The 13,549-nt window shown below is 37.6% G+C and overlaps 1 protein-coding gene across 7 annotated transcripts in view; it reads left to right on the top strand.

Annotated features, from left to right (window-relative positions):
- LOC115212306 (leucine-rich repeat-containing G-protein coupled receptor 4-like) overlaps window positions 1-13,010 on the top strand; it is an 85,318-nt gene extending 72,308 nt beyond the window's left edge. For all 7 annotated transcript variants that reach the window (XM_036503434.1, XM_029781163.2, XM_036503436.1 and 4 more), the window contains one exon: window positions 11,185-13,010. In XM_036503434.1, the coding sequence (XP_036359327.1) occupies window positions 11,185-12,966 (1,782 nt within the window). In that variant the 3' untranslated portion in view covers window positions 12,967-13,010. The remainder of the gene's footprint in view (window positions 1-11,184) is intronic.
- Window positions 13,011-13,549: the final 539 nt, after the last annotated feature.

Genomic DNA, 13,549 nt, shown 5'->3' with positions numbered 1-13,549 from the left:
TTACGCCCCGTAACTTAGTGGTTCGGCAAAAGAGACTGATAGAATAAGTACTAAGCTTACAAAGAATAAGTCCTTGGGTCGATTTCCTCGACTAAAGGCAGTGCTCCAGCATGGCTGCAGTCAAATGACTGAAACATGTAAAAGAGTAAAAGAGTAAATATTTTTGACAATCAGTTATAATAGATTTTTATTCATAATAACATTTCAAAAATAGTAGTGTTTCTTGATAGAAGCAAAGATTGTCTTATGTACCTTGATCTCAAAAGGGTTTGAAGTTTTTTTCTTTTTTAAATATTAACAAAATCGTCATCATCATCATCATCATCGTTTAACATCCGCTTTCCATGCTAGCATAGGTTGGACGATTTTGACTGAGGGCTGGCGAACCAGATGGCTGCACTAGGCTCCAATCTTGATCTGGTAGAGTTTCTACAGCTGGATGCCCTTCCTAACACCAACCACTCCAAGAGTGTAGTGGGTGCTTTTTACATGCCACCGGCTTGGGGGGCCAGTCAGGCGGTACTGGCAAAAACCTCGCTCAAATCTTTTTACACATGCCACTGGCACAGGTGCCAGTAAGGCGACACTGGTAACGAACATGCTCGAATGGTGCCTTTTATGTGCCACTGGCATGGAAGCCAGTTAGCCGCTCTGGCAACGATCACGCTCAGATATTTATTTTTAATTATAATATTTAAATACAAAAACAGGAAAAATGGAGGTTTAACAAAGGAAAGAGAAGTGGGGTTAAAGCAGCAGAAGATGGAGGAGGAGGGGCAATTTGTGCTCAACTGCACCCCATGGTAATGTCTGTAGTGGATTTGCCACAGAGAATGGTCAGCGACTCTCACTGCAGCAGCCGCTATCATTTGAGGAGCAGTTTTCATGTAAGAATCATTAGGGAGTAGATAGAAGTTTCATTCTGTGTACTTTGTGCAAGCAGTGAGTGATCTCATTAACCGTGAGATCTGTGGCATATTGACAGAATCTACTCAGACGTAATAGATTTACAGAATTAGTTAGCAGGAGGAACATTTATAAAATATAAAATAACATATGTTACATAAAAAGTTCACTTGAGCATAGTTGATAGATTTCTGTTTCTGAGGTAACCTAATTAGTTCTGCAGGTGTTTGTTATAAAATACATTAGTTGGAATAAGGAAGAGACAAGAACTGGTTTCTGTTGGCAACAAAGTGTTTCTTTGTGTGTGTGTGTGTGTGTGTCTGTGTCTGTGTGCGCACGTATGCAAGAGACAGGCTATGTGATGCTGCATGATAGTTAGACATGGTTATTTGGTGTGAAAGATAACCTAACGAAACTGATAAAATAGATGTGAAGATCACAGCATATATGTGTTCCTAGTAATTACCTCTTATTACAATTCTGTGTGTGTGTGTGTGTGTGTTCATACAATTTTATAGCTATTTTTATGCTGGTATAAATTGGTATTTATTTGAGATAGCATTTTATTGCTGAACACTCTTCCTCGTGCCCATCCTTTACAAGCAAGGGATATATTATTTCACTACAAGAGGCCAGGGCTATGGGACATAATGTTTACCAAGAAAGTAAACATGACACCACTGCTTGACAACTGCTGTTGGTGTGTTTACATCCTCATAGCTTAGCAGTTCAGCAAAAGAAATCGATAAGTACCAGGCTTTATAAAAAATAAGTACTAAAATTCTTCAAGTTAGTACCCCAGCATGGCTGCACTCTGATGACTGAAGGAAGCAAAAGATGAAAGATATGCATCTGTGTCTTTGTGTCTGTGGTTTTCCTTCCCACAACCATCACTTGACAACTGATATTGGTATATTTACATCCCCGTAACTTAGCAGTTCAGCAAAAGGGTAAGATGGAATAAGTACTAGGCTTACAAAGAATAAGTCCTGAGGTTGATTTCTTCAACTAAAAACCCTTTAAGGCAAGTAAATGAATAAAAGAGTATATGTGTATATATATATACATATCAGTATATATCAATATCATCATTGTCATCATCATTGCCATCATTTAATGACAATGATTATATATATATAGGCTAACATGTGTTGGATGATGGCCATATCAAAGGCAGGATTTTACAACCAGATGCTCTTCCTGTCACCAGCATTTACCAGCTTTTGAGCAAGGAATATTTTATTCCACTGGTCTTCAAAGGCACAGACCAATTGTCATAATTTTAGCAAGGGCTGTAAACATATCACTGTTTAACTCTTGTGAATCTGTGGTAATTTAGCTATCATGAACATTTTCACACACAACGCACACACACATGTAATGTATATCTTTTAATAAAATGCAATGTTTACCTCACTTACTGTGTGGAGTAAACAAAATGAACAGACTAAAGTTTTTATCAGTCCACAGATATAAAAATTGGAATCAATCTAATTTCCTGTCATTAGTCTAATTTGCATAACGAAGTATTCACTGATAGAGTTGAATATTCTATGTTTATTAAAAAAATATACTATATTTTAAAATACCCAATAATACTGTGTAGTGCATTATATATTTCTTTACTGCCCACAAGGGGCTAAACATAGAGGGGACAAACAAGGACAGACAAAGGGATTAAGTCAATTACATCGATCCCAGTACGTAACTGGTACTTAATTTATTGACCCCGAAAGGATGAAAGGTAAAGTCAACCTCAGCAGAATTTGAACTCAGAACACAACGGCAGACGAAATACCTATTTCTTTACTACCCACAAGGGGCTAAACACAGAGAGGACAAACAAGGACAGACAAATGGATTAAGTTGATTATATCAACCCCAGTGCATAACTGGTACTTGTAATCGACTCCGAAAGAATGAAAGGCAGTCGACCTCAACGGAATTTGAACTCAGAATGTAGTGGCAGACGAAATACTGCTAAGCATTTCACCCGGCATGCTAACATTTCTGCCAGCCTGCCGCCTTTTATTTCAGTTTCTGTCTACCAAATCCACACACAAGGTTTTAGCCACACCAGTATGAAAAACTTGGATAATAATAAGAAATTAAATTGTAATGTAATTTATTAAATTGTGATATGCACCATTTTCTCTCCTATAATAACATTCTGATCTTCAAGCAGAGAGATAAAGCATGCTTTGGTACATATTTATTGACTCTAAGAAATAAGATAGAAAAACCATAAACTTTTACAAACAGTATAACATACCATAAATCCTTGAGTATAATCCACATATTTTTCCCAAAATTTAATGATCAAAATCCCTTGTGCATACTATATACGAGGATAAAAATGAAAAATATTTTCTAAGCAATATCCGAGTCTCTATTTGCTGTCCGGCAAAATTTATTCAGATGCATTTTGTGATGTCGGGTGCGAAAATACCTTCATCATTATTGTTTGACCGTGGTCAAAACAATGGAATTTACTATGTTACGCCAGACTTCACGGTCCATCATAGCATCACGGAGGTCCTGTTGCTGGATGCCTGTATCCCTGGAGATTACATCAGGGTAGGAGAGTGTGCGCCCTCTGGTATCGCGAGCAGATGGCTTCCAGAGGAGAAGAGTAGAAATTACCTCCTTTTCAGCTCTACAACAATGTCCAGCAAACTGGACTCTTCTACCTTTCACAAGAGATGATACAGGTGGTAATTTCCCATATATTTGTACTTTGGTTGGATGATGCTTCCATGAGAGATTTTGAGCTCTCATAAGGAGGTGAGTGTAAGTTCCATCCAACCGCCTTTCAAGCTTCTTTGATAACATCCAGGTTTCTGAGCCATATAGTAGAATTGGTTCTATGAGACCAAGTTTACTTTCAACTCTAAAACTATTCGGAATGGGGAAATGCTCAAAGACTTTTTAGAGGAATATAATCTTTACACCCCCAACAATTATTTTATGAAACCAAAAGGACAACTTTGGACATTCGAGTATCCATCTAGTGACAGGGCACAAGTTGACTACCTCATTTTTTTAAAGAAGTGGTGCAATAGTGTCAAAGACTTGAGATCCTACTCTTCCTTTAGTCCTGTTGGTTCCAACCACAGAATTGTATCAGCTACCATTAAGCTTAGTCTTCACTCATCCAAAAAAGCTAAGCCTCATCCGATGAAAATACCTTAAGCTAAGCCAGAAAGCAATGAAGTCATAAAAGAATCATCCATAACATGCAGTAAGCAACATTTATTAAACATTATTACTGTTATTACTATTATTTCTTCATTTTCTGCAAACAAAATGCACAAAAAAGCTACATGTTTGCATTATGTTATATGTACAATAATAAAGGACGTTGCTGTATACATTTTTACAAACCAAGGACGTTATACACAAGGTTTAGGTTTTCCAGAGGTACAACCTGCTAAAAATAAATTAAGTACCAGTTACGTACTGTGGTCGATGTAATTGACTTAATCCCTTTGTCTGTCCTTGTTTGTCCCCTGTATGTTTAGCTCCTTGTGGGCAATAAAGAGATAAGAAACTAAAATAAATCCTTTGTGTGTGTGTGTGTGTGTGTAGGTTTCCCACCTCTGCTTGACAACTTGTGTTGGTGTGTTTACATCCCTGTATTTTAGTGGTTTAGCAAAAGAGACTGACCGAGAGAATAAGTAACAAACTTTAAGAAAAAAAGACTGAGGTGTAGTGATCCAGCATAGCTGCAGTCTAATGACTGAAACAAGTAAAAGATAAAAGTTTGAGTTCAAATCACACTGAGATCCTCATTTAGGGTTGATAAAAAGGTGCAAATCCTGGGCAGTGAACTGGAGGTGCTATAAAGAGGACAGTCTGGATATGTGAGTTCAGATTCTGCCAAGGCCTGTTTGGGTTTTAGACTTAATCTGTTGTCCAGTTTAATACCGTAACCTAACATTTTAGGTGCTTTCAGAAGCCCTTTCTTCTATAAACATTTAGACCAGCTCTTTGGTTTGAGGATATATCTCCCACCTACCAATCTCAGAGGTCCTTTAACAGGTCGTGAGCATTGCTTTTCCTCCTGACTAACTGATAAAACAAATAATGACAATAATAAATCACTTCTCAGATTGTTGCTACAATAGAACACTTCCAAACTGTTGACTGACACATTTCTCTTAACCTTACAGCTAGCTAAGCTTGCTAAGAACTACAAAACCTTTACTTGAATTTCTCTCTCTGTTCTTTAATGCAATATCATAATTCTCTTAGTCTGGCTGTTGCAGGACAGGGCTGTGTGTCAAACTTTAGCTTGATAAACTATACCCTCACCTACCATCTCCATTCTTTTCTGTTGCCTGGTTACTACTGAGTGGCTGGGGGGAGTGACTGTATGTAACATTCCCATTCTTACTTAAACTGTAAATGAGTGATCCTTTCAGTTTGTTGTCTACCTTTTTTTTTATTTATTCCAAAAAAGAAATTATGCTACCCCTTTCTCACATTTTCTCTCTGTATCTCTTCCCCACACATTGTGTGTGTGCATGTAAAAATTGCCTTTTGAGTGACGAGTTCTGTACTCTTATCAGAAATGTCTCCCTTCCACTTATCATTATCACCTTCACGACATTGCTAAATTGCTAAAGCTCACGCATAAACAGAATTAGTTGAATTGAATTTACAGTTACCTATATTGTACACCATCTAAAATAGAAAACTATATGCATGCGCGTGTGTGTCTGTGTGTGTGTGTGGTGACACCTATTTCAAACCACATAAGGACTAAAGACAAAATTGACTCTGAGCCTGATTTCACCTTATAATGTGGAAATTTATTTAACACTCAGGTGCATGCGCACACACACATACACACACACACACAAACAAAATTCAATTCAATTCAATCGAAACACATAACAACATTACATCATTGAACAATAGCACTAAAGCAACACTGAGCAGCACTTAGGAGTGGCTGTGTGGTAAGTAGCTTACTTACAAACGACATGGTTCCGGGTTCACTCCCACTGTATGGCATCTTGGGCAAGTGTCTTCTACTATCGCCTCGGGCCAGCCAAAGCCTTGTGAGTAGATTTGGTGAACGGAAACTGAAAGAAGCCTGTCGTATATATGTATATATACACATGTGTGTGTGTGTGTGTGTATGTTTGTGTGTCTATGTTTGTCCCCCTCCTCCAACATCGCTTGACAACCGATGCTGGTGTGTTTATGTTCCCTGTAACTTAGCAGTTCCGCAAAAGAGACTGATAAAATAAGTACTAGGCTTACAAAGAATAAGTCCTAGGGTCGATTTGCTCAACTTAAAGGCAATGCTCCAGCATGGCCACAGTCAAATGACTGAAACAAGTAAAAGAGTATCTTTTACTTGTTTTCTATAAGTTTGGTGCTTATTGTATTGATCTCTTTTGCCTAACTGCTAAGGTAAACAGACATAAACACACTAACACTGGTTGGCAAGCTGTGGCAAGGGACAAACACACACAGAGAAGTTTATATGTATATACAGACAAGGTGGTATCAAAAGATTTCCAGACTAGTTATATTTAATAAAGAATAAGTTATTTACCTAAGTTTTAACATCATTTCCTTTGAAATAGTCACTTTGCGGAGCAATACACTGGTCCCAGTGTTCCTGCCACATTTGGAATCCAGGCTGGAAGTCATTTTCTGTAAGCGAGTCAAGGACCTTGTGTGATTCACTTTGGATCTCAACAACAGTGTTTAAACGGTGACCTTTTGAGATGCATTTTCATCTTGGGGAAGAGATGGGAATCCGCGGATACTAAATCTGGTGAATAGGGTGGTCACTGCTAGCTCTCACTGCAAATGCTGCTGTATTCTGCTATCTGTTGGCCCACTACAGAACTTGTCCAGGAACTTTTTGATATCACCTCATATATATATGACGGGCTTCTTTCAGTTTTCAGCCACCAAATCCACACACAACGCTTTGATTGACCCACGGTTATAGTAGAAGACACTTGCCCAAGGTGCCATGCAGTAGGATTGAACTCAGAGCTATGTGGTTGAGAAGCAAGCTTATTATGAGTTAAACACCTATAAACACTTACATAACTCTAAAATAACACTGAGTAACATTTTAACATTATTGAATAACACTAAAATAATATTGGTTTCAAATGTTGGTACAAGGCCTGCAAATTCTGAGGAGTGGATAAGTTGATAATATCAGCCTCAATTCTCAACTGGTACCTATTTTATCAATCCTGAAAGGATGAAAGGCAAAGTTGACCTTGGTGGAATTTGAACTCAGAACATAAAGATGGACAAAATGCCTATAAGCATTATGCCCAGTGTGCTAACAATTCTGCCAGCTCACTGCCTTGCAATACTAAAATAATATTGACCAACACTAAAACAATATTGATCAACTCTAACAATAATACCAAAACAAGGCTAACATGTCACTGAATACAGGATAACAAAGAATCTCAGTACCTCTGGGTAAAGACAGTTTTGGTGCCCTTATTTTTAACAAGTAAGAGGAAATTTTGTGCTCTTCACATTTGTATCTGGGGCAAGAAATGGAGGTGACCTATCCTACCCTTACATTTCCATGCTGTACCTCTCATTGAATACTTCAAGAATAACACCAAACAATATAACTACTACAACACAGGATGTCATTGAAACGCCATTAATCAATTCTAAAACAACATTGACTAGCATTAAAACAATACCAGACAACATCGAACAATCTAAAAGCAACAACACTAAAATAAACTTAACATCACAAATACATATAGACCAAACAAGATAAAACTTAAACAAAATTGTATAATGTTAATACAGCACCAAGCGGAAAGAATACTGCATATTGTTATAAGACCTGAACAAAGCTTAGACAACATTGGTTTCAAGTTTTGGCAGAAGGCCAGTAATTTTGGGTGGGGAGGAAGTAAGTCGATTACATTGACCCCAGTGCTCAACTGGTACTTATTTTATCAACTAAAACCTTCAACTCCACTACTTTTTTTTCTAAAGTATGGTACTTATTCTATTATTGTCCTTTGCCAAACTGCTAAGTTACAGGGATGTATACAAACCAACACAGGTTGTCAAGCATTGGCGGCTTAGTGGTTAGGGTATTTGGCTCACAGTCATTAAGTTCAATTCCTGGTAGCACACTGTGTCCTTGAGCAAGACTCTTTATTTCACGTTGCCCCAGTCCACTCAGCTGGCAAAAATGAGTTGTACTTGTAATTCAAAGAGCTTTCCTTGTCACACTCTGTGTCATGCTGAATCTCCCTGAGAACTACATTAAAGGTACATGCGTCTGTGGAGTGCTCAGTCACTTGCAAATTAATTTCATGAGCAAGCTGTTCCATTTATCTGATCATCTGGAACCCTTGTAGTTGTAACTGACTGAGTGCCAGTCAAAAAAGGGTGGGCTTCTTTCAATTTCCATCTACCAAATCCTTTCATAAGGCTTTACTCAGCCTGAGGCTATAGTAAAAGACACTGGATCAAGGTGCCATGCAATGGGACTGAACTCAAACCCTTATGGGTGGGAAGCAAATTGCTTACCACACAACCAAACCTGCACCTATCTGTGTGAATTATATCTAAATATATAAAGACATAAAAAATATAGTCGTACATATGTTAAGGGGTGAAACAGCAGAGAGTGGGATCTAAAACATTAATTATAGGGAAAAAATATGAGTGACATTACTGGACCTCGTTCTTGCTCATATGCATACATGTGTGCGTATTACACATACTTTCACACAAATGAATATTTGTATATATATATATATATATATATATATACATTTATATATATATACACACACATACATGTATGCACACGGGTATATATATCCATACACATACCTAAAGGCATATATATATATATATATATACACATGAAACCTATATGTGCATAAGCTTGTTCATATATATATATCATCATCATCATCGTTTAACGTCCACTTTCTATGCTAGCATGGATTGGACGATTTGACTGAGGTCTGGCGAACCAGTTGGCTGCACCAGACTCCAATCTGATCTGGCAGAGTTTCTACAGCTGGATGCCCTTGCTAACACTAACTACTCTGAGAGTGTAGTGGGTGCTTTTACATTCCACCGGCACGAGGGCCACTCAGACAGTACTGGCAACGGCCACACTCAAATGGTGCTTTTTATGTGCCCCCTGCACAGGAGCCAGTGCAATGGCATTGGCAATGACCTCGCTCGAATGTTTTTTCATGTGCCACCAGCACAAGTGCTAGTAAGGCGACGCAGGTAACAATCACACTCGAATGGGGTTTTTTACATGCCATCGGCACGGAGGCCAGCTTGTTGCTCTGGCAATGATCTTACTCATATGGTACTCTTAGCACTCCACTAGCACAGATACCAGTCATCGAATTTGATTTTGATTTTGATTTCACTTGCCTCAACATATATATATATATATATGTTCACATACACACACATATAGTCATAGACATGGCTGTTTAATAAGAGGCTTACTTCCCAACCCCATTGCACAGTGTTCAGTCCCACTGCATGGGACAAATGTCTTCTATAGCCTCAGGCTAACCAAAGCCTTGTGAGTGGATTTCTTAGATGGAAACTGAAAGAAGCCCATCCTATATATATATGTATATATATTGTGTAAAGGATCATGGGTAAGGCCAAAACAATGCGAAGTAAATGCAAGATAAATCATGAGAAAACAAATATGTGAATTAATGTAGACTTACCTTGTATTTGATATTTTGGGGTTACGGCCCTATTTTCAAGAAATTGACAATTGTTGCCGATGTCCGTGTGTGTGGAGTGGACATGTGTAGGAAGATGTTGCTACAGCTAGATTCCTGTAACACTTTTCTATTGTTGATGTTAGCTTTCTTTTGGTGTATGAGGATGGCCTCAGAGATTCCAAGGTTGCTCTTGTTCTGCTGTGTTGCCTTCATGTGCCCACTGAACTCATGGGTCTGGTATTTCCGTAGATGTTTCTTCATGGAAGTGTCTGCCTGCATGTGTTCCTTAATGTGTACATGCAGTTTTCTTGTTGTGCTTCCTTTGTAGCATAAAGTGCCCAACAGAATAAGTACCAGGCATAAAAAAGAAAAAAAATACTGGGTTTCTTTCATTCAACTAAAAATTCTTGAAGACGGTGCTCCAGAATGGTCGCAGTCTAATATTTGAAACAGATATAAGATAATGTGATCTTTTTTTATTCTTTTGCTTGTTTCAGTCATTTCTGACTGTGGCCATGCTAGAGCACCACGTTAAAGGGTGGTAGTTGAAAAACTTGACCCCTGTACTTATTCTATCAATCTCTTTTGCTGAACCACTAATTCACAGGTGACCTTAACACACCAGTGTCGGTTGTCAAGCATATATATATGATGGACTTCTTCCAGTTTCTGTCTACCAAATCCACTCACAAGGCTTTGCTCGACCTGAGGCTATTGTAGAAGACACTTGCCCAAGGTGACGCACAGTGGGACTGAACCTGGAACCATGTGTTTGGGAAACAAAAATCTTACCACACAGCCTGTGTGTGTATATATATCATCATGATCATTATCATGCAATGTCCATTTTCCATGCTGGCATGTGTTGGACAATTTGACTAGAGCTTGTAAAGCCAGGGATCACACAAGACTCCATTGTTTGTTCAGACATGGTTTCTATGGCTGGATGCCTTTCTTTATAGTGTGTACTGGGTGCTACTGATGTGTCACCAGCATGAGTGCTTTTTATGTGGAACCAGCACTAGTATTAGTTCTGCTGTGGTGGACAAGGTCTTCTTGAGTACAGCAATTCATCAGATATCTTGGTCCTTAGTCATCTCTTTCATAAGGCCTTCTACACTTAGTCCCATGTGATACATAAACTGCAGGTAAATATTAAGTATCATAAAGGTCAATATATAATATAATTACAGGAATCTTGATTTTGGAGATTAACACCATACATTTACATGTGTTGCACAACTGCTACTAGAGTAGATAATCTGTTATTATCCTGTATATTGCTAATAAGATTGTATGAATAGGTTGATAGCCCAACTGAACTGTATTCCATATCATCAAGCAATTTCCAAGCAAAGCTTCTTTACACTTTCAAATCCCTCTCTGAGCCCCTCATAAATGATCCACTTAACTACATGTTCTTTATGCAAAAGGCATTCCTGGAAATTTTTTTCTGTCATCCAACTATTCGATTTTTGTGATTTGATACTTTGTTTTACCTCATATAACAGTTACTTAAAAATATTTTAAAATTATATTTCAGGTGAAATGGAAGAAGATGATGAAGGTATTGCTGTGGATTCCTGACACAGTGGTCATTGTCCTACTGTTTATTTTGTTTCCATGTAACAACCACACACAGGCAACTACTTGTCCATTGTTGTGTGAGTGCTTGCAGGATTACTATGTCTATTGCGATGATCAAGGTATTACACCTGATATGTTAAAGAGAATGGCAGAAAAAATTCCCAGACAAGCCCGATATATTGATCTTAGCCAGAATAAACTCAACACTGTACCAACTGAGATTTTTGAGCACTTTTCTAAGGTTCATCACCTGAACTTGGCTGTTAACCAAATTAAGGAATTAACTCCTGGCTTATTCAGTAATCTGACCAGTTTGATCAAATTAAACTTACAAGCAAACCTGTTGTCACAACTGAAATCTAATTTACTAAGTGGGCTTTCTGAACTTGAAGAACTGCATTTGGAATGTAACTATATTGAAACAATCGGTAATGATTCCTTTTCTGGTCTTCTCAATCTGAAAAGATTATACCTTTTCAAAAACAATGTTGGAATGATTTACCAAAACAGCTTTCGAGGTTTGCAGTCTCTCCATATACTGGATGCTTCTAACAATGCAATATTTCAGATTTCTGATTATAGCTTTCTTGATTTGAGGCATCTTACTACTTTACAACTTAACAGTAATCAAATTGATTCAATTGCCATGTTCACATTTGCTGGCCTTGATAAACTTGAAGAGTTGTTCTTGGATGGAAATCGAATTTCAGAATTAAAACCAGAGTCTTTATCAACATTTGGAAAAAGCTTGAGAATTCTTTCTTTAAATGATAATGAAATATTTTTAATCAAACCCAATACATTTACCAAATTGCCCAAACTACGGAAACTATTTTTGAACACTAATTTATTATCAGAATTTCAACTTGAAACATTTAAAGGAGTTGACAATTTGAGAGAAATTCACATACGCAAGAATAAATTTGAATATCTCCCTAAAAATATATTAATGGGTGCCAACCATATATATTATGCAGATTTTAGTGACAATCTTATTTCATCCATAAACACTGATGCATTTGCCAATTTCCGTGAAAGTGTTCGTTACTTGTTTTTGCAAAATAATCGCTTAAAAGAGCTGCATGCTGGCATGTTTCGTCGTATGGTTTATCTTCGAGAACTTAATGTCTCGGAGAATAGAATATCTGTGATTAAAGAGAATGTGTTTCAGACATTACGCAATCTGCGAATTTTGAATTTGTCAGGAAATAAACTGACACACATCACACCAAGTGATTTGATAGGTGCAAAATCTCTGGAGAAACTATATCTCCATTCTAATCCTTTAGAGAGTTTTCATGGATTTAGATTTAGTAATCAGGAAAGTTTTACATTTGTCACAATGAATTTAACTCTTTCAGACATTTCACCTTTTTCTATGACTATCAGCTGGCCCTTCAAAGGTGGGACACAGATCTATTGGACAATGACAGGGATTTGTTTAAACAGATCTTCATCCTGTGCATTTCGAGAACAATCCACCTATTTTCCTGCATTTAAAACTTCAATATACATTGACAAACTTCAGCCATCATCTCTGTATTATGTTTGTGTTAACCCTGTTTTCTTGTCATCTCATGCACAAGTCGTACAATGCCTTCATGTACGAACTCCCATCAATTCATATAAGCCCTTTGTCCAAACAACGGCAGCACAAGTTGTCAATTATAGTCCTACTCGCATTACACTCAGTCTTGTGACTTATTTACTCATCATTTTTATTATTTATTCTTCATAAACATTTTCTTACAGAAACCAGAAAAATAAAAATTGAAACTGATGCATTATTATTATTATTATTATTATTATTAAGGTGGTGAGCTGGCAGAATCGTTAGCATGCCAGACAAAATGCTTAGCAGTATTTCATCTGTCTTCACGTTCTGAGTTCAAATGCTACCAGGGTAAACTTTCCCTTTCATCCTTTTGGATGTTGATAAATTAAGTACCAGTGAAACACTTGGGTTGATGTAATTGACTCATCCTCTCCCTCCCCAAAATTGCTGCCCTTGTGGCAAAATTTGAAACTATTATTATTATTAAAGTGGTAAGCTTGGCAGACTTGTTAGCAAACTGGATAAAATGCTGAAGGGTATCTTGTCTGTCTTATCTCTTTCGCTGCATTGGGAGAAATTGACATGGTTCACCACACCATTGCAAACAAAACCGTTCGAGCATGTATCTAGCTCCCTTTCCAACTTACTTATCTCATCTCCACCCCCTCCAACATACCAATTTACTTGCTCTTCGCCGAATCCTATCTGACCCCTTTACCTCCCACATCTTCCTTAATCCATCCTCCTTTCCTTCAAACTTGTCCGT

The sequence above is a fragment of the Octopus sinensis genome, linkage group LG5, assembly GCF_006345805.1.
Source record: "Octopus sinensis linkage group LG5, ASM634580v1, whole genome shotgun sequence".
NCBI lineage: Eukaryota > Metazoa > Mollusca > Cephalopoda > Octopoda > Octopodidae > Octopus > Octopus sinensis.
The sequence above is the reverse complement of the archived record's forward strand: the minus strand, read 5'-3'. Positions and strand labels throughout refer to the sequence as shown.